Here is a 27,877-nt window from a genome sequence, read left to right on the forward strand (position 1 = left end):
TGCTTCTGTATTATAAAGTCAGCAATGTTATAAGTGTCAATGAATTTTTGAGAGAACGAACTCTGCCAGGATTCAGATTCTACCAGCAAGTAGGGATTACTTTTTTTTTCTTGAGAACTTTGTGCAAAAGCACATCTTCTACAATTAACCTCTAGTATTTCAACTTCTAAGAAAATGTAATTAATTTTGACTTTAAAATTGTGTTATTTAGATATATAACATTGTAGATGCTTTGTCATGACTATTACAAAGATCTTCAACTTTAATCCCACTTTGACTGTTTTATCTGGGAAAAAATGTGCACTGGGAAAACATTACGTCTCTCAAGTGCTCTTTGAAATACTTGTTGCTATTTTAAAACAAAAACACTTCTACCAAGTGATTTGTGTGGTCACTTGTGTAACTTATATAGCTAGTACTAGTAGTGTAAAGATTTCAGGAAGAATATGAAAGTATTCTTCATTGATTTGTCTTGGGGGGTGGGAGTCAGTTATGTGCTTTTTGCAGGGGGAAAAAAAAAAGAAAAACCAAGAAAAAAATCCATGATATCTTTTATAAATTGGCAGCACATAGACTTCAGAATTTTTTTAAAATCATAACTTTTATAAGGAAAATTGCTTGAATGATTTTGCATAAATTGTTTCCTGTAATTAGGATCAAAGCTTTTTGAGAGGTTGAGGGGTAATGGTATATATTGTGGACTCATTTTTAAAGAAATTTGATTCTTGTTTCCTTTTTATGTTGTTGGTTTTTTTTTTTTTTTGGTTTTAAATGACATTCTCTGTTCCGTGATAAACAAATTATTACTCAAAATTTATGTGGCAACCCAGTAGTTGAGATAATGTGGTATCTGATTACGATTTTGTAGACTAAGCATGTTCTGGTAAAAACTTAAGATTTAATTATTTCTTAGCTTGAAAAATAAATCTTGCATGTGTTCTCATTAACATTTTAAAAATATTATTCCAGCTGCGTTGGGGTAGAGGAGCACCATGCTGTTGACATTGATCTATACCATTGTCCCAACTGTGCAATTCTCCATGGACCTTCTCTAAGTAAGTATGGGTTATTCAAATTTTATTTTACATTTTCAGTCTGTTTTCTCTCCATGTACAATTGAAAAAGACTGTTCAGAAGAACATTCAAGATGAATTTGGTTATTTAGAAGGTACTGGGTGTACATGATTAACTCTCAGCTGATAAAAAACCCACAGAACAAACAAACCATCCTGAAAGGTTCCTTGATCTGGAGATGCAGATAGAATAAAATATAAGCCACCACTGTAGATTACAGAAATCAAAGTACACAGAGCTAGAAGAAAACAATCTGGACTTGACAGAGAGTGAGAGAATGAAAATTAGGGAAGCATTGGTTAAAAAAAAAAAGGAAAATCCAAAAGATGGCTTAAGGTTCCTATATTTTAATCATCAAAATTCTAATACCTAGGAAGGCAACTTTGAGAAAACGTAGGAATTGGCTGTCTTACCTTTCTTGATGATTGTAGGCTATATGCTGCAACAGTCCTGTGAAATCTGAGAATATGAATTTCCTGTGGATGGTGTGGGTTTTTTGGTGTGTGTGGGGTTTTTTGTTTTGGTTTTTTTTTGTTTTTGGGGGTTTTGGGTTTTTTTTTTTTTCCTATTTATGTCCTTGAGAGTTACACAGCTCCGAATTTCAGGTTTCTGATTTATAAACAAGTTTCCACCAAGGTCCTCATGCAATTTTATGAGTTGCCAAAAGAGTCTGTGAAACAGAGCAGCAAGAGACACCTCTTCTTTGGTTCTCCTTTCAGTAGATAAATTTGCTGTAGAGATCTGCAGTGGAAAGATGGAAGAGTTTTTGTCTTTGTGTAGCTACTGAAAGGATACTGCTTTATCTAACTCCCTAGATTTTTCCCCATGACTTCTGTTCTCAAAAGGAAACAACGTAAAAATGAATTTCACCTTTCCAACAATGAATTAAATTTCTGTGTTCAGACCTGAAAAATGTTTATATGCACTGTGTGTCTTTAACCTCCAAGCACTAAGTCATGGTCATTTGTGTTTATAATGTGTTTTTATTTTTTTTGCTTGAAGACCACATAATGATTTATAGTCAGCAGTGACTTAAGATCTAGAACCTTTTCAAAGCTGAATTTACTTTACCATTTAGAAATAAGTTTAAAACCACTGCACCCTCAGTGATAGTCTTGTGCGGTATGAACAAGTGATAAAGCATCGCTTATTTATGTAACTAATATATGTTGCATGATTGGTATCTTGTATAGTCTGTGAGTTCAGGGTTAGCTGCTTTTAGGTTAGGGGCTAAAAGGTAAGATAAATGCTGTTTTACGTGCTTGTAGTTTTTAGTATTCTGATTCTCATTTTCAGTTAAAAATCTGCATGTCTCTTCTGTAAATCAGAATACAAATAACAGCTATTTCTTTCCCCACCTTTCTGCCTGTTTTTTCTGTGGAATAGAGGGACTAGGAGGAGGAGTAGAAGGGGGATCATATCCGACTTTGAAAATAATAAACTAGTAAATTTGAAACATCTTTTCTCTTCTTGATTTGGGAGAACTAGTATGCTTCACCATGATGCCTGTGAATAACCTTTCAAGTAAATGCAGAGGCTGCTAGCTCTAATGCAAGCTCTGTCTCACCTGCAGCAATTTGACAGTGAGATAAGAGTGGTTTTTGTGTTGGAAGTCTTTTCAAAAAGACAAGAATCTGTGGTAAAAATTGTCCTTATTGCTTCATATTGCCTCAAGTAAGTAGATCATCTAGATTTAGTAGAAGCTTCAGGCATGTCACTTAACAGCCCAAGCAGAGGTGATATATTGAAATATGTCTTCACATGGAATTTTATTAATTGTTCTCAGCTAAGCTGTCAGAATCAAATCTATGATAGTTTGTGGTTTCTGCTCTACTTTAGTGTTTAGAGAGACTGATAATGTCTCATGACTTCAGGTGTTGCAGCAATGCTCCAGAGTGCTTAAATTGTATGAAATTACATGTACGTAAGTAAAAAAAGCATTTTTATTTACAGCTTTGTATTCTAAAATCCCTTTGTCTAAAGGAGTTTTGAAAGAGACAAAAATTCAGCTTTTTGATTTAAGAGGGCAAGTATAGCTGTGATTTCAGCCAACACTTGTGTATATAATCCCATCTAATCAAATGACGTAGTGCAAAAAATTTACTAAAAATATACAAGAAACACATACTTAACACTACCAAGTGGATGGTTACTTTCAGTAACCTACAAAATTAATTATGTAAAAGTTCCAATAATGAAAAGAAAGCTACTGCATAGTTAGATGTAAAGGTCAAATTAACCAATCAATTTCTTCTTGTATTTCAAAAAATAAATCCTCTTCTTGATTTGGAAAAGCAACAATTTTACAAGATGTTTAGTAAGCAGCCGTGTGTGTAAAATGCTAAATAATTAATCCTAAAATTTTAAATAATTTTAAAAAAGAGCAATTTTAAAAAATAGTAATACACTGTGGCGTTTTCGTAGCTTATTTGGTTTACAGTCTTCGTATTATATTTTGTTATTTTCAAAGTTTTCTCAGTGATGCTTAAGTCTGAAAATACTCTATTTGCATGAATGCTGGGAGTCAGGTCTGTCACCAGACTCTAGAATCCAGAGCTTTAAGAGAGCATGAGGTGCAGTAAATGTTAACAGGACTGTGGTTGTCAGGACATTACTTTCTTAATCTGGTTTTACCTTCTCAAATTCTGTAATTACCCTCCCACCTGGGTTTTTTGATTGTGGTAGTAATGCCAGTGTTTGGTCTGAGCTGACAATATGAGATGATGTACCAGGCCTTAGAAGTGGTATTCTATGATTTACTGTATGCTCCTTAAAATTTTTCAGTCTTCCTATGCTAATATTTCTCTTGCTTTTTTGGTCACTGGGGATCACCTAGAGGACAACTTCCAAGACTAGACTTAGGGCCTCATTGTACAGATGTACACATCTTGACGGTCCCCATTTGAAGTCTAGTATGTGACCTCTGAGGCAAACAGACCAGTGGCATGAGAAGGCAGGGAATAGTGTTTGCCTAAAGTAGGTACAGTTATTGGCCCATTGTTTTGAGTGTATAAGGAATGTAATTTAAAAATAGCTTTCTGCTTACTTTTCATGAAAACTTCCAGCGCACTCCTTTCCTTTTTCTCAACCCTGCTGCAACTGTCTAGTGTACTTTTAATGTGTGTATTTTTAGTGTTGTCACAGCAGGTTGTGCCTCAGTTTTCAGGAACAGCAAGGGTGAACACTAGTTCCTTCCACTAGTTTGGAGTGGTTGGGAGGGGGAGGTGTTATATGTACATTTCAACTTATGTAGGGTTTTTTTTGTTTGTTTTAATTTGAGCACGAGGATCCATTCAGTTAAATTATTTTTCTTGCAACTGTTATTGTGATGTCTTAAGGGGTTATAAAAAGCTCTAGAATTAAGAGATATGTAAGTGGAAAAAGTTCTCATTACTATTTTCTGTTCTTCAGTGTTCTCTTATGGAAGGATGATGTACATTGCCAAGTACTAAGTAAAAGAATGACTTCAATTTCTGATTTTTAAGTGTTGGAAAGACAGACTTAAAAGTTGGTTCTATGCTATAAAGTCTCTTAAGCAGCTGTATCATCTTACAGTTTTAATGAGCTGTTATAACAGCAGTGAATTTATGAGAAACTACTCTGTTGCAAATTAGTATTAGCCACTAATTTCATGTATTATTATTTACGACTGAGAAAACAGCTTTGAAAACTTAATAAACCTGGCTTCATTATTTATGAAGTTTTACTGTATTTGGATAGTTGGCTCATTAAGCAAGCTCTTCAGCACTGGTTTTCAGGTTAGCAAATAGCTATAAATGTCAGCTCATTCTCTTAAATGTACATTTTGTCATGTCTGTAGGAAACAGCTTATCAATAGGAATAATTACCTCTTATGTGTAATGACTATAAGATGTCAGTTATTCCTATATAACCAACGTTTTTTTCTGGAGAAGCAGCATTTTTTTTTCTTTTTAGAAACTACTTTTTTTTTCCTTTTAAATCCTTAGCTTCCTGTTACTGTTAGCTGTGTTTTCAGTATTGCTAGCACTTTTTTAGATTTTGGATGCATCATGACTTTGGTAAACTTAAGAATGAGCTCTTCCATAAAGTTCAAATTTGTATTAATGCAATTGTTTAGCTGGGTGTCGTATTTGCATTGCAGGCTGTTTTGTATACGCCTGTAAAACACCATTTGTGTTGACAAGTAACAGTAACTTTTCCCTTTTCTGTGTTTCCTCAGCAGATGTAACTAAATTTCTGCTTAATATTAGTGGTTAAATTATAGATCTGGTCTCAGTAAATCTTCTTGGGGCAGTCTTCCAGTAGCAACTATCTAGTGCTGTGGAGCAGAGTTTGTCGCTTTTAGGAAAAACTGAAATGCAACCTAAAAATTACTGTATCCTTAGTATGTTTCTTAGTGTGGTAAATGATATGCTTGTAAGTCAATAGAAAGGTAGCAAGTTCAGCACTGTTGGAGGTTTTTTCCCAGGTGATGAGATGGCAGTCCTTTTTGCTGAGGCACCTGTTGGGAATATAATAGGGCTTCTCATCCTGTGGAATGTTTGAGGACAAGAGATACAGGTTTATTTTGTATAGACAGAAAGTGCTCCAAAGTGCATTTTGCTAACAAACAGATAGATGATACAACTGAGGGCTTCCTTTCAAAGCAGTAAGCTTGTGTTCTTTATAAATGAAGATACAAAATGAGTGATTGATGAAGATGAATTAGTGAAATATCCATTATGAAATAATTTGTAACGAAATAATGAAAATTTGAAGACAACATTTGAAGTTCACCATGGTATCATAAGTCACTTTGTCCTCTGCTTCACTTAAGGCCAAAAAATTCAAATGAGGAGGCTGCATACAGCTTACAATGTTCTAAAATACAGCCTTTCAATGTATAAAGGGGGCTTATTAGAAAGACAACTTTTTACCAAGGCCTGTAGTGACAGGACAAGGGGTAACGGTTTTAAACTGAAAGAGGGTAGGTTTAGATTGGATATAAGAAAGAAATTTTTTATGATGAGGGCGGTGAGACACAGGAACAGGTTGCCCAGAGAAGCTGTGGATGCCCCATCCCTGGAAGTGTTCAAGGCCAAGGTTGGATGGGGCTTTGAGGAACCAGGTCTAGTGAAAGATGTCCCTGCCCATGGCAGGGGGGTTGGATTAGGTGATCTTTAAGGTCCTTCCCAACCCAACCCATTCTATGATTCTATGAAAATATTTTTTTTTTCCTCATTTGTGTATCTGTCATTTGTCATGGGGAGACCAACACAACAGTTTTTATGAGAATGTCTAGTTTTTCATTTTCCTCGGCCCTTTAAGTATAGGGAACTGTTAAAAATGCAATTTAGTTGCTGTTGAACTATCAGTTTCAGATTCCCAAAATTGTAATAGAACATTAATTTATTCTTTGTTCTTTATTAATATGCTGTAACAGTACATTAAAGCTTCAAACCACTCAGGAGTCGATTGTTTGGGGCACAATGCTTGTGTTATATGTATTGTGCTCGCATAGTAAAGATCACACCTGCCTAAAACAGTTTACACCCAAAACTGTTATGGAGACATAAGCAGTGGATAAAAGAAAGGTGGTTTGGTTTCAAACAGCATATGGCGGTGAATAGTAGTAATATCAGACTGGATATGGGTATGCTCCTATGGTGAGATAGCATAATGGGATTAGGTCCTGTTAATTCTGTGTTAATACATAAAATGAAGTCTATGGATCTTGAAGAGGTATGATTCTTCTGTTTATTAAAAAAAAGTCTGAGCTTTAGGAAATTAAAGTTCTATTTCTAGTTTTGTTGCTGACTTTTTAGATTTGGACAGCTTTCAGGCTGCTGCTGTTTACTTGTGCTGCACTGGATATGGAGTCTTAAATCAAGTATAATGTGCACTGAGGTTCTCACACAGAAGGAACTATAGAAGTATAGAGGATTACTGTCAGGTGTCCTGAAGATTTTGTTTGTTGCAGATAGGTAGATTGTCACCTGCATAAACAATAGGGTTTGTTAATCAAAGTAATGTGATTGAGGCATGTCTGGCTCTCTGATGGGATGACTGCTAATCTGAGCCATCTGATTTAACTAATTCAAAGTTTAATCCTTCTGAAACTTTTAGTGAAGAAGAGGAGGAACTGGCACAGACATGACTACACAGAGTTGGATGATGGTTCCAAACCGGTGCAGGCTGGAACACGGACCTTCGTTAAACAGCTGCGGGCTCGCTCTTTCCCAAGGTACAGAAGCTTACTTACACATTTCGGTGAAAGAAACAGAGAAATGTTGTCGGCTGAGTGTGTCTTAGGGAAGGTGACTAACATTTCTCTGCTTCAGAAAATGAAGGCTGAGGATGACTTCCTCCTCCTTTAGAATGCCCCCCCGCCCCATCGCAGTTTCAGATGGATACATTTGCCTTTTCATGCAGTAGCTTCCCCTGTTTGGTTTTGCACTGGGATATGTTGTCTGTCGGGACTGCTACAGGGTGGTGTGGGGGTTTTGAGTTTTTGGGTGTGTGTTTGTTTTTGTGGGGGAGTTGGGGCAGTAGCATGAGTGGTTGGTTTTTGTTTTCCTTTTTTGTGCCTGAACTGTCAGAATATTGTCTGTCTATTCCTCTAGTCCAGGCATAGTCCTCTGTTTCATTCCAAATAACATAGAATATTTATAGGAGCTGGTAGTCTATCCATTCTCGTGTGCTTTAGAGGAAAATAGAGAAACATGGTCGTACTTTCCTCCTGAGCTGTCTGTGATTGGCTGTCTCACTGAAACGTAAAGACTTACAATTCTTTAAAGGAGTTTGTTGTTGTTGTTACCAAAATGTACTTTAATGCCTTCTCTGAGAATTCCTTTTCCCCATCCTCTTAAATTACTGTGTTCAGTCATATAGAAAGACTATGAGTTTCCAGGTTATGCATGACAGTAAACATTTCCTTGCTGGTTTAGGTCGTTCTCTTTGTCTTTTAGTTAAATGCTTAATATAATAGTACTGGGTCCACTTCTTTTGGATTCAAAAGTAGCCATTCCCACCTGTCATCCCCCAAACTGTGACATAATTTTTTTTTTCAGTAGTGCTTGGAGGATGCTTTTCTGCTAATATTCCATTATTTCTTTCCACCAGTGCTGATGAAGTCATTTTGAAAATGCATGGAAGCCAGTTGACACAAAGATACTTGGAGAAACATGGGTTTGATGTTCCCATTATGGTTCCTAAATTAGATGGTCTGGGGCTCAGACTTCCTCTGCCAACTTTCTCTGTTTTAGATGTGGAACGCTATGTAGGTAAGAGTCGCTCTGGAGTACTTACAAATGATTCTGTCTGTAAATTAAAATAAATATTTGCATGATTATAAGAGCTTCCAGGGTGCTAAATATATATTCTAAATTGAAGACTAGCAGAGAGTAAAATTAAAGCTATGGGGTTTTGTGGGGTTTTTTTTCTTTTTTTTTTTTTTTGTGTGCGTGTGTGTTAGATATGTGATAGGAGTACAGCCTTACTTTTCAACTTTCAAACATTAATTTTGGTGCAAGCTAAACATGAAATGCTGGGGTTTTTTTCTGCTATGCGTTGTAAACCAATAAAGTATAGTGATTTTTAAGATTGTTTTCTTTGTGGGAATTGAATGAATCGCTCTTATGATCAATAAAGTTTAATCATTGGTTAGGATATTGCAAAACTTAATGTTTTGGGCTCAGTAAATTGTTATTTCTGAATCAAGTCTTTCTTCCTGGAAAATTTCCTACCTTGGCTTCCTATAGCAGGACAGCTAGAGCTTCCCAAGGACTATTTCATTCTTATCAGATCTCTTGACAGTCTGTAATTGTTTCAACCTCGTGTAAGTGTGCAGTACAGAGAAACAGAGTCTGAGCCAATTGCAGCATGACATTTCCTGTAACATATAGTACAGTTGAGAAGTCTGTATATGGCCTTGTCTGTGTTCTTGTGATAACCTAATATGTGTGCTGAAAGTAGGTTTTTTTATCCATCAACATTTTACAATGGCACCAGAATATAGGAAATATGTAGTATATGGAATGTTGTTACTGTTATGATGATTATAAACAGTAATGTGTTCTGCTTTAAAGTGTAATTATCATTTTTGATACTTCTGAGTCTTTTCTTTTGGAATACTGCCTCTTCAGATTCAGCAAGAAACTTGATCTTCTCATTCTCATACATATATTTTGACCTACCAGGTTCTCCAGTTTAGGGAAAAAATTGGAATGCCACAGATTCACCTTTCTATTATTGAAATTAAAAATAAGAAAACTGAATAAATGCTATTCCAACTAGAATTTATCAAGATGATACTAACTTGCAATTTTAAAGCAATTGTGTTTATAGTGTACGTCTAGATACATTCCAGCATTCCAAAATTAATTATCAAATTTGACCATTGTGTGTGTGTGTGTATATATATATATATAAAAAACTAAATGGACATAAACCAATTACTATTATAATGTTGTTGTTAGTCCTTTCTCTTGGCTAAGGGTTCCTTCTTGCTTGTCTAGTTCTACAGATGTATCACTTCAAAATACACGATATGTAAACCAATCCTTCTTGTCTTTGGAAATGAAGCACACTCATGACAATTATTCAATGAACTTACTGTGTGCTTAAAAGTTATGTATGTGTATAAGGAGGGTGGGGGTGGGCTTGTAGAATGTTTGCGAAGGAGTACCTGCATAGTTTTTAACGTTAATAACTTACCAGTTATGGCACAAGTTTCGTTCAGTTTGCTAAGAATTACAAGCTGTGAGCAGTAGGATTAATTATTTGTAAAGAATTCTCAGTGGTCCTTGTGTTAAATATTCAGGTGCTGTGGTGATGATCAATAGGAAGAGTGAGGAATAGATCTGCCTTGATAACTTTCTCTACACTAGTCTTTCCAATTGCAGCCACAAACCCGATTTTTTTTTTTTAAACTAGTTGCAGTCATTCTATACTGCTCTTTTTCTTTTTGGTTAACCACAGGAAGGAGGATTTATTTTTAGAGTGTTTTCAGTTCTGTCCTTAGCTGATTATAGCAATTAAAGTTAGACCTAATAAAAAGTTGGTTTATACTGATCTGTCTCTGTTCCAAGAGAATACTGATAGTAGTGGAGTTTTTGTGCAGAAATGTTTTGATAAAGGCTGGAAAAAAAGTTAAATTTTTCTTAAACACCTTAATTGGCTGTTTGTATCTGCAATAGGTTTAAGAAAGTCATCCTATTTTTCACAGGTGGCGACAAAGTAATAGATGTAATAGATGTAGCAAGACAAGCAGACAGTAAAATGAAGCTCCATAATTATATTAAATATTTCACAAATCCTGACCGACCAAAAGTATTGAATGTGATCAGCCTGGAATTCTCGGACACAAAGTGAGTATTGACTTCAATTCCTTGAAGGTAGGAGGTGGTTTTCGCTAAGCTGAACAGTCTGTGTAGGAATATAATGTCTGTAGTGGGAAAGATAGGAGGCTGCGTATTTTATGTAGACAGCTAGTGTGATGTAATGCAGGTATAAAACATTTTTATTAATTCATAAGTAATAACTTTGTAGGAAACAAAAATTTAAAGCTGTCACTTAAAAAGAGGTGTGCTTACTCTTGATTATATTTATGGTTCTTTTTTGTTTGTTTGTTTTAAAAGGATGTCTGAATTAGTGGAAGTACCAGATATTGCCAGAAAGCTTTCATGGGTGGAAAATTATTGGCCAGATGATTCTGTCTTCCCTAAGCCTTTTGTTCAGAAGTATTGCTTGATGGGTGTCCAGGACAGCTATACTGATTTTCATATCGATTTTGGAGGAACATCAGTCTGGTACCATGTTCTCTGGGTATGAAGGCTTCTTGATTTATGACTATGCGAAACAAAATCTATTCAGGGTGCAGCCTTCTGCCATGGCATTATCACCTGTATGAAATTTTGTGCTTAAAAAGCCGGGGGAGGAGCTTGAAAGTGAATTACTGATTGTTGGTGTTGCATTTTTATGCTTTTATTTTAGCATGCTGTTGGTGACTGTAATTGGTTGACTGATCATTTTGGTAGACTGGTAGGTGATATAGTGAGGTTTTAGTATGAAAAAATTAATTGAATGAAAATCATTGACATACTCAACTTTTTATTCTTCTCAGAAACTTTGACCATGTATACATCATAGAAGAGGCAAAGTGGTTTCATCTTATGTTTTCTCATTTGGCACGTGCGCACATATCCATAAATTGTTTATAAAAGCTGCAATTTTTTATACTCCAATGAAAAGTTTGGTTGGTTTGTTTGCTTCTTTTACATCACAAGACACCACCTGGTTAGTGTGCTATTGACTAAGCTTTTGGTGGATTACAGCTGTGAAACACTAGGGCTAGGAAGCCTTAATGTTCCATAGTGGAAATATGGAATACACCATTTAGATCAATCTGTTACTTCATTAGAGACTCAGAGGTTGTAGTATGCCTCCAGGAGGACATTAATTTATTTATTTGATTTTTTTTTTTTTTAATAGGGTGAGAAGATATTCTATTTGATTAAGCCCACTGATGAAAATTTGGCTCTCTATGAGTCTTGGAGTTCATCTGTCACCCAGAGTGAAGTATATTTTGGGGACAAGGTTGACAAATGTTACAAATGTGTTGTGAAGCAAGGACACACTTTATTTGTTCCAACAGGTAAGATTTTACCCTTATTACTAGGACTTAGCATGTTTAATCACCAGGAATTAAGGGTATCCTAAAATGATTGCATTATCAACATTTGGTTTCTAGTAAAATTTTGGATAAGAGAGAATAGTAAAAAATTTAGAAATTTAGATTTTCGAAAGAAGTAGTTAGCTTTTTAGATTGCCTGACAGTAATAAGGGAAAGCAAGGGTGTTTGTTACCCAATTATAAGACAACAAATTAAAGCTTAATTTGGATATCAGGGAAATAGTTCCAATTCATAGAACATACATTGTTCACCATTTGATAGCTATCCAGTCTGATTTCTTATCTAAATTCTATAACACAATTTTGTTTTTACAGCTTTTGAATATTGTCAGACCTGCTAGGCAAAATTATTATGAAAACTTCACATAAACTTATGCTGTAGGCTAGAGGATTAAAAATAAAAATTGGGTGGTGTGGGTTTTTTTTTGTTTTGGGTTTTTGGGTTTTTTGGGGGTTTTTTTCCCATTTTTTGTTTTCTGCCAGCAGGAAATCTAAACTGTGGTGGAGCCTGTGGAGACTCTCTGAATCAAAATGAAAGTGTCCCTAAGTAAAACTGAAGAACATATAATTGAATTCATGTGTTAATTCCTTTTGTTAAAAGGATATTTGTAGATATAGTTTATGAAACTGTATAGAGTTCATAAATTCATTTCAGCAGCTTCCTTTAAAAATGATGCAGAGGCATGGTCTCTTCTGATTTTCTTTAAAAGCATTTCTTGTAACCGTCACCTAATAGCATCTGATAAAGTACAGGACATTTTTAAGAAACAAGAAACACCAAAACAATTAAACTTCTTTATTTAAAAAAAACACAGAAAAATCCTCCAAACAAAACACACCCCCACCCCAAAACTCCCAAATACCATAAACTTAGAAGTCTTTAATAAATCAAACCATATTTTGCCAATAAAGCGAGTGCCAGTTAATTTCTTGTATTTTCACCTATCCAGCCTATCCATATAAATATTTTTTATTATTTTATTATTAAAAATTTGTACTGGGTACTATCTTCCCTTTTTTGGGGGAGGTAGCTTTAAATACACAGGGAAGGAAAACGGTGCACGATTCTACTTCTGGAATAAACCTTGAAGGTGATGTTCAGTGCCTTATTCTGTCATGGACTTCCTAGACAGACTACTGCATTTTTCTTATAGCTCAGTTCTCTACCTGTGAGGTTTAGCATTTACTGTTCTAGTTCATGGCTCGTGCAGAATAAATACTACATGGTGAAGAGCTGTATATGCACTTAACATTCCTGAACACCCAGAGCTTTTTAAAACCATACATTTTTGGCAAGAGATGACATTGATTTTCCATTTGTTTAAGTGTAAGGTCATACATCTATGAACAAAGAATGCAGAATTACAGAATGAAGAACTTCATTGTGACCCACAGATCTTTGAAAATAGTTACTGCTTCCCAAGTAATCAGCTGAATCTGAGCTCTCACTACAATGTGACCAAAAACTATCATAAAATGATAATTTCTAATGTATACATGTATTTGTGTGTGTATACACATAAAATGATACTTTTAAATGTACATTTGTGTATGCAAATATATGTGTATACACACGTACATATTCATCTACATATGATGGAGTATAGTGTAAGAACCAATAAATTAGATTTCAAGACAGGTGTTTAAAAATTGGGAAATTCTGTAAGACTGATTAAAGGCTTTAAAAAAACCCTGATCTCTACTGAAAACCCTTTTGCTGTTCCTGCTTGCACTGATGCTAGTGGATGTCATAATTATTTTATAATCTCTGAAATATGTTCAGAGTAGACTTTTGATTTAAAATTAATCTTGCATGTAGGTGAATAGAACCTATTGGGAGGCTCTTGAGAGTTGTTTAAATATTATTCAAGATATTCTGTGTGGTCTACACCAAATTTTCTTGCCTTGTTACATAGACCTTAATCAAAACTGCAGCATAAAAATAGCAGGTAGGAATGTAAAAAAAATTAAATCCTTCAGTTGACACAGGTATGCCACAAAAATCCTTGGTGTTGATGCAACAGTGATGAGGCTTTGTTGTCTGTTTTGTCAGTGTCTGGGGAGGTGTGTGTTTAAAGGTTTGAAATACACATATTCCTTGGAGAGTCAGAGGTATTCATTTACTATGATGATGATGATAAGAGTGAAGAATGGAAACCATATCAACAAATGCAAAATGAACTGGTAATACAAGGCGATCTTCATTGCACTGCACTTCTCAAAGAACAGAAGTAAAACTGAACAATGTATAATATTAATTAAAAAAAACCCCTTAGGTTGCATGTGCCATTGTATTCTACATTCTCTCATATACCATTCTGTAACTTCCTTCTCAGGCTACATAGTAGGCATGTTGCTTAGTCAGCGTAGTTGCTACGTTTCAGGTCTTCTTACGTGTGGTACCACAACAACTAGAACTGGTTTTTTCTTAACTGAATTAAGGCATGGATTTAATGGTAGTTTGCAGTATATAGTTGCTTGTGATTTGATCTGATCTTGCCTCAAGGTGGCGAGCTTCCTGTGTTTGTATGTCTTGCCTACACTCAAACCATGAAGTAATCTGCAAATGTATGGCCAACCCATCTTTTGTCAAAAAACCATCTGTATGCATACAAAATCAGAAAAAAAATCTTGAAAGAAGAAACTCTGTAGTGTATTTACATTAAAGCTGCACAGTATAAATTTTAAAGGTAACTATTTTTAATCAGGAAGCTAGTATCGTATGTTCTTTCGTGTACTTACTTGAAATTATTCAGTAGTAATCAGCTAGATTGACAGCATAATGTTGGCCGTGGTTTGCCATGTTGAATAGTGGAGTTCACAAGGACAATATTTCAATTATGTGACAAATTTATATAGTCAGAGTGCCTAGACTGGGTTTTAAACTGAACATAATTTCACTGGAATTAGGATGACTGTATTTAGAATAATTAATGGAACTACTTCTGAATTTTGAGAAACTTCAGTATTGCTAAATGACTTTTTTTATGTTGTGCAAACTGCTCAGTTACTGTAAGCACATGTGAATATTGAAAGGAATATAATTTCTGTTTTGTTTTTATGACTTTATCTTTTGTTCAGTATATTTTTCCTCTTCTGACTTGCTTTTTTTTTTTTTTGATTGGAGAGAAAGCTTTTGGGAATTTTTACTTGAAAAATCACTGGCGGTCTTGCATCCCCTCCGCCCAGTGAAAAATGTCTTAATCTTAACTCCTTCAGAAAACTACGGTTCCACTAGATTTGTGAAATAATGTAATTTACATGTTGTTAAAATTTAGATTACTTATTCCTAGCCCAGAATACAAATCTCTTTGCTTTTTTTGTTTCCAGGTACAGCATTTTTACTTATATATGTGTTTAAAAACAGTCTTAGAATAATTTATATGTATGTATTAAGTTTCAGAACCTGTCATTTCAGGCTGGATTCACGCTGTGCTCACATCTCAGGATTGTATGGCTTTTGGAGGAAACTTTTTGCACAACCTCAATATTGGCATGCAGCTCAGGTTAGTCTCAGCTCTTCCTATACCTTTTCCTCAGTAAGTAGGATATTCTTTTAATAGATATTTTTCTTCATGCTCTTAACCAGGATCAAATTGGTACAGGCTCTCGAACAGACAATAGTGGCATTTTCAGTTAGAATGTATCAAGCACATACTCTTATTTCACTTCTGCAAAGTTTGTTTCAAAAGCAAAATGAAGGGTATGCAAGAATTTAAGTGAATAAAAGAAAAAAAAAAAGAAAGAAAACTCTACTTTGGAGATTAGTATAAGTGAGTAAAACAAAACTGAGCAAGCCCAGGTGTGCGACACTGAGTTGAAATAAGCGTCCTCAAGTCAACATTGCTCTAAGGGCAGCTGTATTTAGTTTTTGTCCAAGATGTGGAGCTGTCTTCTAAACATATTGTTTTTATTTATTACAGTGGAATCCTGATAAAATTCCATCTGTTAAAAGATCACACATTGGGTTTGTATCCTAGTTTTATGAAGTCCAACTTTATTCTTAGAAGTGCCGCAGTCAAACTTGATAAGGTCAGAGCCTGGATGAGACCAGAGTTCAATCTTGTCTGTGGTCTTGTTGGGATTTAACTATGTGGTACTTAACTTCTTTTATTTATCATGGCCATGGTTATTTTATTTTATTTTGGACATTGTGTCAGTTTGAATGATTACATAGTTGAAAAGTGAATTTGATAATTAAAACATTCATGTTTTGTAATATTTCTCTTTATTCAGGTGTTACGAAATGGAGAAGAGGCTAAAAACCCCGGATCTTTTCAAATTTCCTTTCTTTGAAGCCATCTGTTGGTTTGTGGCCAAAAACTTACTGGAAACATTGAAAGGTAATCCTTGTTTTGTTTTAAGAGATATACATGTATCTGCCTTTGTTGTTTTTTTTTTTTTTTCTCTTCATTGATAGTGGAGAAAATTATACTGCTGTTGTGTGAACAGAGGAAACTTTTTAAGCTGGAAAACCAGACTTGAATTCCTTGAATTTTTTTTGAAAAGTCACATTATTTTTTAACCAGATTTTAGTGAATGCTGCACTGTGACAGTTCTAGATCCAGCAGTTCTTGGTTTTAGTAAATGATCGTTCTGAAAACTACTTTGGTGATTAAAGGTTTCTAGGGTAACTTGCGCTGCACAGAAATCTTAGTGCACTTGGTAATGCATGTAACTAACACTTTGTAGCATGCTGCTAGAACCTTTGAACTATTTTATTAGTGTTTTTCATCCAATAGTGATGATGTATCTGGTCAATGAAAATATTCTAGATTATCAAGACAGAGTATCTGAGATCCTGACACAGTGCAATTGTACTACCAGCCAAATAGGATTAATTTACCATTATCTGAAAAGACCTTGATAAGGAAGATAGGAAACTTATTTCAGTGGCATCAGTTTTTCACTCGGGCTTCTTCCATGTCATGTAAGATCTTTGAGTACCCTTTGATAGCCTTTCTCTCCTTCTTTCAGCAAATGACTCTCTAAATGATCCCACTAACTTAGACCTGTGGGTTTCTTCTTGGTGGCGTCACAGCTGAACGAAGAGGTTTTCTTGCACTTCTACAATTTTCTTTGACCTTTTCAGTCAAACTACCTGTTGTCTTCTGCTCTTTGTTGTGAAGGGAAAGGTGTCTGTGAGGGCTTTTATAGGAAAGATGTATCCGTTCCTATGAGCTGTGTTAAATCATTTATATCAGTGCTTATCAATAGACATCTCAACAGCCTCTTGTTCTTGACAGTTGCCGGTCCTTTCGAAACTTCCTCATCTGGTCCTGTAATTCCTATATCTGTACCTATGTATAATTGAGCTTGAGAGAGTGCCTGTCTGACTTCACCTTCTTTTCCTCAAATATCTTGCTCTCTGCCTGCTCTGTTTAATCTTAATATAAATGTCATATTCCAAATGATGTATTTCAAAGGAGAGAAATCAACCTTCAGAGGAGGCTGCTGAATTCAGCTTCTGCTTTGGAAGAGATCAGAATCTCATGTAACCTTTTTCTAATATGAAAACAGTCACAGTTATTGAAAATGATCTATTCTCCTTTCAGCAAATGAAGGCATTGAACAACCCTTGTTTCCTAAATGAGTGTTTAAAGTTTCTGGATGAACCTAAAGCAACTCAGAAATCTTACCAAATAGAACAAACTTGCAGAAAATTTTTCCTTTGAAAAAAAGAGTATTTTCTTCTTGAAAGCTTTGCTTTGGTTGGTCTCACTCCTGCATATTTAAAATTTACAAGCTCATCAGAAGACATAGGAGCTGTATTCCTGCTGGAAAAGCAGTGGGGTATATGTTTCTATATCATCTAGCTAACTATGAGTTATGTCCCATGTCCATTTCCCACCTCTTCCCCCTCCCCTTTTTATCCATTGACTCCTTAAGTACATAGACTAGGAGCCTCTTGTGACTTATGTCTTAGGGGAGCGTATGAAGCTTATTCTCATGTTATTTTTAATCTATGGCGGTTTAATTCAGGCCAGTAAGCAAAATCAGCACAATGTATCTTTCTGGTTCTTTTTATAAAACGATAACAGGATCATAAACATTTTGATTTTGTCTTTTCATTGGCAAGAAGTGTTTTATGATATTGTATGTGTTGTGGCATTCACCTAAACTTCTTCATAGTTCTTGGGGCTTCAGAATAGGTAACTTGTTCATCTATCCAATACTCATTAATTTTGATTACTTTTGCGTCATGCAGTCTTTTCTAGTGCAGCTGAAAATCCAGCCTGTGGTGCTGCCTTGTGTTCTCAAAATTTTATCAACTGAGTCAGCTAGTGGGCAGGAAGACTTCTGCTGCAACTCAAAGGCCTGTCACTCCTTCTTGTACCCTTTAACAAGTAGGAGGCATCTTTGAGGGAAGAACAGCTGTTTAGTAACAGAACTTGCCTTTTTCTGCCAGCAGACTAATACATTATCCATAAGAATAGTGTTTTATTAGTGTGTTCTTTTAAGGGAATAGAATGAGCCACATAGTTCTAGTGTTGGTCCATTTGCTATTTACAAGTGGAAATATTTGTCAAGAACATGGGGAGAGGTTGCAGTCTACTTTTGACTGTTTATGGAGGATTTGTCTTTCCCTTCTTTTTTTCCCCATGAAGGAAAAGAGAAAATTGAAAAGGAATTGAAATCACTTGGGAGCACCAGCTTTCTTGAGAAGAGCAGCTTCTGTAGCAGAGTGATTTCCACCCCTTGCCCCCTTTGATTTTGGGAGGAAAAATGATGTAAACTGTGTGAGGGAGAACTGTGATACTTGGAAGGGTGACAGAAAATGTTTGGGGAGTGGAAGTGTGCTAGTGTGAGCCATTTGCTGTATGTATGGGAATAAGCAATAGGAATTCTAATTTAGAGATACATCCCACATCCTTCTGGTCCCCTTTGACTAAAATATTTCTGAATGAAATAAAAGTGATTTCTTTTTTCAAATATATTTTCTCTTGTTCTGTATTTTAGATGTCTTTTGTTCTAATTGACGTTTAGTATGTTGTAAACTATCCCTAATTCACACAAGAATACGTCAAAAAAAGATTTTATGTAGAATCACTTTAGGGTTGGGTTGTTTGGGTTTTTTTGTTACAGTATGCACACAAATACAGGATGTCGTGTTTCATTTGCTTGCACAATTTTTCCTTTTTTGTGCTGTTGCATAATGGCAATTTTATTGGCTGAAGGGTAGCACTGTTAGTGTGTTTCTAAATTGGTATCTGTATCCTTTTTAGAACTGAGGGAAGATGGTTTCCAGCCTCCAAGCTATTTAGTGCAAGGAGTGAAGGCTTTACTTACTGCTTTAAAATTATGGATGAAAAAAGAAGTAAGTATAAGTGATTTTGTTTGCTATTTTGGTGAGCTCTGTTTTGATTTAGAAGTAAGTGAAGGTCTGTGCCCTTTTAAAGTTTAAGATTATTTTTATCTGTTAATTAGTACTGAAGGACTCTATGGAGAGTATGCACTGCTGATCTGAAGAATCATCATGACAATTTTATATTCCATGATGCTAATAAAGTCTTTTTAGACCAATTAATAAGCTCTTCTATTGTAGCTGATAGAAGTAGAATCTTGCTTCACCTCAGGATGGGGTAAGAATGCTAGAGGATAAGCTGATAAGGTGGGGCTTTTTTCTAACAGATCTGTTTATATAGTTGATTCATCCTAGTCTGAGGCAACGGAGGGATGGAATGCCCTGATATTTAGCATTTTCCATTAATGTCAGTGCTTTGGAGAGCACATTTCAGGTACACCTGTATTGCTGAAGAGTCAGTTTAGATTCACATGAGGATATTAACTTCAGTTGAATACTGTCCCTGATGAACATTGGCTGACTCTTGTAAGATCATTAATATGTTGCCTACGCTGGCTTTGCTGGTGCTCTGCTGTCCAGGAAAGCTCATTTGTTTTGGCATAGCACTGGAACTGGCCTAACTCCATGTGGTTTTTTTCATGTGCCTGAGCTAATAAGCCCTCTTGGAACCTGTGCTTCTGGGAAGTGCTGTTCACTGACAGGCAGTTTGGTTCTGACTGAGCTTATTAATTCTAGTTTGTTGCTGGCCGTGCTGACTTGAACTGGCTCTTGGAGATCTGTTTGGTCTTTCTGCCCACAAGTTCTCCGTGTAAAAGAACTTATTATACAACAGGTATGATATTTACACAATGCTGCATCCAACATAATGAGCTTCGTGGAACTGAACACGAGGTGCAAGCGCAGAGGTGGTTACTCTGTGTGGAGTCCGCTGGGGTCCAGCCCGTGTAGCATTACTGATTCCAGGTGAACCTTTGCTGGCCCTCTGTAACACCTCTGAGTTGGTTCTCTAGTGTCTGTTTGTCTATGCCATTCTGGATCAAAGCTAGCTAGTAAGCAGCGTAGCAGTATTCACACGATGTTGTGCCTAAGCTGTGAAACCATGTATGAATCCAAGCTATTTCTGCATCCATGGCATGGATAATAAGCAAGCCGAGTAATCGCACTGCTGATAACTGAGATCAAACCTAGCCTGTATAAATCCTTATTTTAATTTGAAATTGGATTGGAATTCCTGTTTTGTAGATTGCTGTAGTATAGTATTGTAGCATTTGTGTACTGACTAGTAGCTCATTAACTAGTTTGATTAATACTTCATCTAGAATGTGATGTGTTTCCTACTTTTCTGTGGAAAAAAATTAATTGCACATGCTGCATTCTGTATGCTTATTAATGAGTCCTGTGAGTATTCCCAAACCACTGGCTGAACAGACACTTCAATTGTGAGGAAACTGCACAACATCAGTGATCCAGTCACAATGTTGTGTGCTGTCCACCACCTATCATGTTTTGTACCTTGCGTTCATCTTTTCTAGTTACTGCTTCATAAGTGAAGCTGATCTTTTGTTTGCAGCAGGCCATGTGCGTGATAGGATTGTAGTTGTATGCAGCTGAAAACAGGAGGAGCTTTGTACGTTGCTGTTGTGTTGGCGATTTCAGACAGATTCTGAAAAAGAAATGACAAATGGATACTTCTCAAATGAGAAGCCTACTCATGAGGTTTCACATTCCTATCATGGAGTATGTCTTTTCAAGACATATGTGAATTATCTTAGTGAATTGTTTTATTTGCTGGAGAATTTCAAACTCATCTTCAGCAGGGCAGCAGTATCTTAATTTCTGCAATATTTAAAAACTGCCAAAAATTACAAGATGCTGAGAATAGAGATTGACTGCTACTAAAATCATTTTAGTTTTCATGTCTTGATTTGAATTCAGTTTGTGCAAGGCTTTACTTTGGTACCGATCATCAGTCTGCATGTTCGTTGATACACACAATAACAATGATGACCTATCCAGTCATCTGAGCTCTTGGATTTTAGCTGTGACTTCCTTCCAGCTTGCATAAGCAACAGGTCTCAGATTCAATTTTTCAGATGTTTGATTCATGTACCAGTAAGATTATTTTAGGCAACTGTTCTGTGTTTTTAAAAAAGATATTAATAGCTGTTGTAAAAGACAAAAAATCAGAGTTTTTTGTAAGGAGGGAGTTTATTGTTTTTATTTTATCTTTATTTTTTTGTGTATGTTTTTAAGCATTGATATACTTCATTGTGATGCTAGTCTCCAAAGATGGGTGGATTCATTTGCCTACCAGGACGTTTTTTTATCTGTATCTCTTGATTTAAGACAGGTTTCTTTTTCCTCTGTATATTTCCAACATTTACAAAACCATTTCTTGAAGCTCTTGAATGAATCATAGCGCTTTTCCATTATTTTCTTTACCTGCAATTTACATCTGACATACTTAGGCCATTTTGTTGCTACTGTTCTCCCTAGTACAAGAGAATTCCTCAGTCCCAAAGGCTGCTTGTTCCTTTTCTGAGAACTGATAATGCAGAGACAACTTAAAACCAAGTTATTTAATAATGATAATAATTTTTCAGAAATGACATCTGTAGATATTCATATTTCCTGCCCATCCTTTCCTTCTGTCAGACTGTTAGGTTATATATCCATTTGAATTTGTTCGCATATTTAAGTTGCTTGGATGGTTTCTTTTTCTTTTTTTTTTCTTTTTTTTTAAATAATACTCTGCCACAGCTTAATTGAGAAAGCTTTGGTGTAAACAAAAGCTTTTATAGTGGCAAACAAGTGAGCTCGCTAGTGGAACTTAATTTGCTCAAAGAGTTACTATAAATCATACTGGCAAAATAATATGCTTCTGATATAAACTATGTTTGCATTAGGAAGGCTTTTCAGTATTTTTAGACCAGAGAAACTTTGAAGTCGGTGTTTTGGAGGATTGCATCAGTCACTTCCTCTTGAAGTCTTCATGGACAGGAAGGCTTTGGGGAGAGTGAAGTCCTTAAGTAGAAAGGACTGAATGGTCCTAAAATGACCAGTAACTTGCTGGAAAAATTGTACAGTTTAGTGACAGAGGTGCCATGTTCCCAAGTGTGAATGTGTAGAGGTGATGCATTCAAAGAATGAACAGTGGTAAATAATAGCAGCTGATGTAATCTTTCCTGTGGAATTAATGGCACTGAAATGAATGATTATATCGTGGTTATACATCCATGTTGGTTTTTTTTGGGGGGGAGAGAGCATTCTTTTTAATGACTGAGAGGAAGCCAGGGTCGATGAAATGCACATACAGTATCAAATTGCTTCTAGCAATAATTTTGCTGCTGAATCTCATTTTTGAAATGTGGGTAGCTGAAAGTGTTTATGGGATGTTTTTCCATTTAAATGGTCGATTAAGGGGATAGGAGAATTCATGTCAGTCAAGTCTATGCGTGAGTGCTGTTTTGTCTGTTTAATTCTAACTAGAAGTGTTCTGAGGCACATTTAAACTGTACATACAAAATAGTAAACATTTTTTACTAGATCTAACTGTAGAGTGTTTGGACTTACTCAGATTGGTTATATATATATAGGAAATCTGTCTCTGATACTGTTTCAGAGGATTAAAGGGAACATAAACTGTTACGGCTTCCTCAATTTTTTCATAGGGAATGATTTTTTTTAATCGCTTTCTCAAACCTACTAGATTCTAAATAAGCTAAGAGGGTAATTTTTAAAAGTGAAATGTGAGGCAGATGTCTAAAAATCTTCATGTTGGTTACTGATTATTATTCTTGACTTGCTCTTTAGATTAAATTTTTGCCATAGTGAAATTCCCGTAGTCTTTAGCTGTTTTAAAGGTCATGACTCTAATGAGTTTCTGAAGAGTGGCTCTATACTGACCATGCTAAAGGGAAAAAAAGAGGCTGATTACTGTACTGAGGGGAAAAAAAAAATTAAGTGGTTGTCAGCATGGCTTTGTATTACCCCTTCTTTGGATTCTTAGAGACATTGAGGGATATCTGCTGCCTTGTAAAGCTTGAACTGGAAGCTTCAGGGTGTGTGTGTATCTATCCTGGCAGTTTGCAGTCATTGTTACAGAAATTAATCTGTTTTTTTCCTTTTAAAAATTTTCCCTGTAGATTTGTTTATTTCGTATTACTTCTGCTTTTATCTGAAAAAATGAATTAAGTATCTTTTCTTCCCCCTTTGCATACAGCTTGTAACAGAACATGCCTTTGAAATTCCAGACAACATTAGGCCTGGGCATCTCATAAAAGAGCTCTCAAAAGTGATTCGTTCTGTAGAGGTAAGAACAGAGGCAACTCTACATAAGCATGCAGAAAAAAAAATCTTTGAATCAGGGAATTCCATAGTAGTTATGCTACTGATTGACCGTATTCACCTTTTAATTTATTTAACATTCATTTACTAATAGAAGATCAAGAGGAAAACTGTTGGGAATACTAAGCTAAGATAAAGAAAATATATAGTGAGGGTGGTTTATGTATTTTTTTTTTAAATATTTTTAATGATTAAATTATTTGTAGGTCAGTATTTCTAAAATGTTCTCACTTATAACTACCTACAATAATTACTGTGAATATGTTGTTAAAGAGTTTAATTTGAAATTCTGTGCATATTCCATTCTCCTGCCCTCTTGTTTGTTAGTTCTGGTCCAGCTGTCATCTCTTTTGCACTTTTCCTTATGTTTTGTCGGTCTTTGTTACATAGTCAGTGTTTTTTTTCTTTCTTTTTTCCCCTCCTGTACCAGTGTTTTGCTCCTTTATTTCTTAATGAATATTGATTCTTGAAAAATTCTCACATTTGCATGTGGAGAGAACAGTTCTGAGAACTGAAGAGAAATGTGATCTTTTGGGTACAATACATGTCTACCCTATGCTGCCTTCATGAATAAAACCTTTTGTTTTGATGGTAACTTTTGGTGTTAAGCACTACCATTATGGGAGAGTATAAAAACCCCAAATGGGGAAGAGGTGCAGTAGAACTAAGCTTTGTACATCACATCCATAGGAAATATGTAGTATTTCTCTAAAAGGTCTAACAATTTTATTTATGTAATTTACATTTAATTAGATGAATAAGAAGCAGCACTTAAATATGTGGATTTACTCCTCTGAGACTATTCTGAAATATGTGTTTTTAATTAAAGGAGGAAAACAGCAAACTCGTTAAAACTCAGGGAATTCTTGGTGCGTGTCCAACTTCACGGTCTTCACATGAAACAACTTCCCCTCACCACTCCAGACGAAGGGTGAGGAAACTGCGAGACCATGCTACCAAAACTCCTTCTAATCTGGACATCCTGGAACTCCACACTAGGGAGGTACTGAAAAGACTGGAGATGTCACCGTGGGAGGAGGCAAGTATTAAGTTATGTGCAAGAAAAACAAAACCAGAGTAGATTTCTAATCTCTGTTGAAAGGGAAAAGCTTTTGACATGCATAAGAATACAGGCTACTACTCTTTGTCATATGAGACATGGATAGATTTGTTTTCGGTTTCTTTCTTTTGAGTTTTCCTGATAGGAATTTCTCTCTTCCTTGATAATTTTTTTGTGGAGGTTCCTTCAACCTTTTGGTTCAGAAGATGCCCTGAATCCGCTACCTACTTCAAGTATAGTTTTTGAGTTAGGACTGCTGTAGCTATCAAGTGCTACTTTGAATCAGTTCTGTGAAGAAAAGGGAGCTTGCAAAGCCTTGATTTGGTGAGGCTCTGAGCCAGCCTGCTTCTCTATGTGTTTTTAGATAGCTGTTTCCTACAGTTCAGTTACTGTAATTTGATTAGCCTTGTTTTTCAGTAGTGTTCCTATTTCCTGTATGACTGTGCCTCCCTACCAGTAAGCCTAAGACTGTCTTTGGTATCCATTGTGGGGCTGTGGACGTTGTGGTTGTATTACAAAGCTATCATGGAGCGAATGAGCAAAATGTAGTCTCTTGAAAAATTCTTTTTTTCAGGTTTGATGACCTTATTTCAAAAAACAGCAACAGAAATGGGAGGAGTGAGAGAACGGAAATAAGTAGCTTTATGAAAGGAAATAAGTAGCTTTCTGAGAATAAGAAATGCTGACACATTTAGTTGGGACAGGATGGACTGTCATAGTGGAGAAATACTGATTTGGGTCCTTATATTGATCTTCATAAGGCATGAACAAGAGACATTCATTTAGCCCCCAAAGACAGGAAGCTGAACTTAAAATTTGCCACAAATAGTTAACCTGTGCAGTTCATTGCTACAAACAAATGTTTAGGAGTATTAGTCATTGTCATTTAATGTAGAAATGTATTGTTCACTGTCAGTATTGACTTGTAAAAAAAAAAAAAATTATTTTACATGTTCCTGGTTTGGCACATAAGTGTATCGCTGATTGCTTCAGAGTATATGTCAAATGTAAATTGCTTTGACCTAAGAAAGTTTTGCTTATGGCAGGTTACTTTCCGTTATTGATGTTTTACTGTCCTATAAATCAGTTCCAGAATACTAATTCCAGGGACCAGATACCCAATCTAGGAGTTGCCTTATTAGTTCCAAGCCCAGCTTTTGGCTTGCCTGTCTCTATTGGTATTTCTTTGTTTTGAATACAGTGATAATTCTCCAAAGGAAACATAAAAGGAGTATTATAGTGAAGTTGTAGTTGTTTCAGGTGCTTCAGGAGAGTATAGATGATTCAAGGAAGAAGATGATGCAGTCTGCTGTTTTTTACATCCAAACATATTTTGTCTGAGCTTTCTTCAGTTGGTTATCAGGAAAGTAACTGTCCTGGTGCTGAGTTTAAGCTTTTGTGGAGTGCAGAAGAAACAATTGAGTTTATAGAAATAAATAATAAACAACATTGCTTTTACTTCTTTAGGATACCACAAGCTCGAAACTGAACGGGAGATTTAACAAGCCCTTTCAGCCATCTTCTACAGTACCTGAATGGCGAACAAAAGACAATGATCTTCGCCTTCTGCTGTCAAATGGAAGAATAATTAGGTACAAAGGGTTGATTGTGGATCACTTCTTCCTAGTCATTACTGTCTGGAGCATGCTAAGTGTTAATAACATTTCTTTTCTGTTTGTGGAGCTCTAAATTCCCTTTTACCAGTAAGATTCAAGTTAGGAATATAGAAGGAATGTGTTGTCTGTTGTGTCTGCTGTCCCCTGGTGGAGCGATGGTTATGGAGTGAAGAGGCGGAGATTCTTTGCGTGTTCCTTTGTTACAGCATTTCATTCAGTTGCTCAGCTGGGTTTGTACTGACGGGAATGCTTCAAAGTAGAAACGGTTGTTTTGTATCCATCTATTGGAGTGATTCTCATTAAAAATATTCTGGTGTAAAACTTCGCATCTGTATGGAAATGACAGTTGTACAGGGAGTAAAATGGGAATGCGTACAGTTCAGAATGAAGAGATGAGCATAAGAGAACGTTACTGTTGTATCTCAAGAGTGTGTCGTATATAATGAAAGGAAAATAATTACTTCAGGTTTGTAAGAATAACATGATTTTTTTTTATTGAGACAGAGATGAGAGACGCCCATTTACAGATAGAAGTCTTTACACAGCAGATAGTGAAGACGAAGATGACAGGACAAGGTCGAAAAAGACGACTGTTAAGGTAGAAGACCAGCCCTCAGGATTTGAAGGAGAAGGGAATGCAGATGCCCAGAAACCACTGAACAGTAAGCTTGTCTCTTAAGTCCTGTCAGTTGAACATTTTGGTGATCTTGAAGAGGGTCTAACTATTGTGAAGTCTGACTGAAATTTTACCAAAGTATGAAGAGGATAAACTAATAGATCAGAGAAGTAATATTAGAAGTTACAACAAAACATTTGTCAAATATTATCTGTCTACTGAAGAAGCTAACAAGATAGAGTTGAAAAGTAAAATGCACCTTTTTATGTTAGTGCCATCTTGAATACCATGTACAGCATTTTTTAGAGTGGAGGTTTAATTGGTGTTCTAGATGAGTATTTGTTCCTTTTGGTGTGTTTCATAATGTAAGAATGCTGATTTTTCTTGACCAAAATATACTTCAGTGTGAAAAATTCATCACATCATTCAGTGTAAAGTATAACAGATCTTAACATGCAGCTAATTTTAAACCTATTTTATACTTCACTTTTCTGTTCCATTTGGTGATTACATACTTGATCATACAATTTTGTATGTTTTGCTAATGAATAACTTTATTCCATACAAGTGATCAAACATAATTTAGCATTAATAAAATCTTATACTTTCAACCTTTGCAGTAATCTGCAAGGCTGGGGAAGAATTTAGCTTGTCTGTAAAACACTTTAACCCCAATTTCCAATACTTTAAACCCTCCTTCACTAGGAGTTAATCTTTTTTGGTCTTTCTGTAGCCTTAAGCCTTCCTGCCAAGAGTGTAGCAGTGCTGATCACACAGTGTATTAGTAAAGTATCAATATTGAATACCTGCTTTCAGTGCCTATTTTTAATAGCACTATCTGTGTGCAGTGACAAATTGGTCCTTGACATAGCTGTTCAGCTCTCTGTTTAATTATAAAAGTCACATCCTCTCACAGTAGAGTTTACAGAGGCTCAGAGGGTATGTATTAGGAAACTGAGGTCAACACTTAAAAGATAACAAGACTCATCTAGAGACTTAGAGTTCCCTTAGTTTCCTGCACAACAATCCATAACAACATTTGAGTCCATTGTCAGCCTGGATAAAATATTTAATTATTTTCATTAACAAAGCAATTTGTAATCCCTGTTGACTGTGCTTCCAAAGGTCACAGAGAGCAGTATTAAAAAATTTGCACAGGAAAGAGGTCCCTCTTGCGTACTCATGAACCAACAAGGCAGACAGCT

At 35.7% G+C, this 27,877-nt stretch overlaps 1 protein-coding gene across 2 annotated transcripts in view; it reads left to right on the forward strand.

The window, feature by feature from the left end:
• The window catches only part of KDM7A (lysine demethylase 7A), a 66,879-nt gene that overhangs the window by 26,594 nt on the left and 12,408 nt on the right, over positions 1-27,877 (forward strand). For both annotated transcript variants that reach the window (XM_050913239.1, XM_050913247.1), the window contains exons 2-14: positions 970-1,055; positions 7,162-7,279; positions 8,158-8,318; positions 10,262-10,403; positions 10,674-10,860; positions 11,527-11,689; positions 15,146-15,233; positions 15,964-16,070; positions 18,954-19,045; positions 23,256-23,345; positions 24,210-24,419; positions 25,908-26,032; positions 26,561-26,718. In XM_050913239.1, the coding sequence (XP_050769196.1) occupies positions 970-1,055; positions 7,162-7,279; positions 8,158-8,318; positions 10,262-10,403; positions 10,674-10,860; positions 11,527-11,689; positions 15,146-15,233; positions 15,964-16,070; positions 18,954-19,045; positions 23,256-23,345; positions 24,210-24,419; positions 25,908-26,032; positions 26,561-26,718 (1,727 nt within the window). The remainder of the gene's footprint in view (positions 1-969; positions 1,056-7,161; positions 7,280-8,157; positions 8,319-10,261; positions 10,404-10,673; positions 10,861-11,526; positions 11,690-15,145; positions 15,234-15,963; positions 16,071-18,953; positions 19,046-23,255; positions 23,346-24,209; positions 24,420-25,907; positions 26,033-26,560; positions 26,719-27,877) is intronic.

This window comes from Gymnogyps californianus, chromosome 1 (genome assembly GCF_018139145.2).
Source record: "Gymnogyps californianus isolate 813 chromosome 1, ASM1813914v2, whole genome shotgun sequence".
Classification (NCBI taxonomy): Eukaryota; Metazoa; Chordata; class Aves; order Accipitriformes; family Cathartidae; genus Gymnogyps; species Gymnogyps californianus.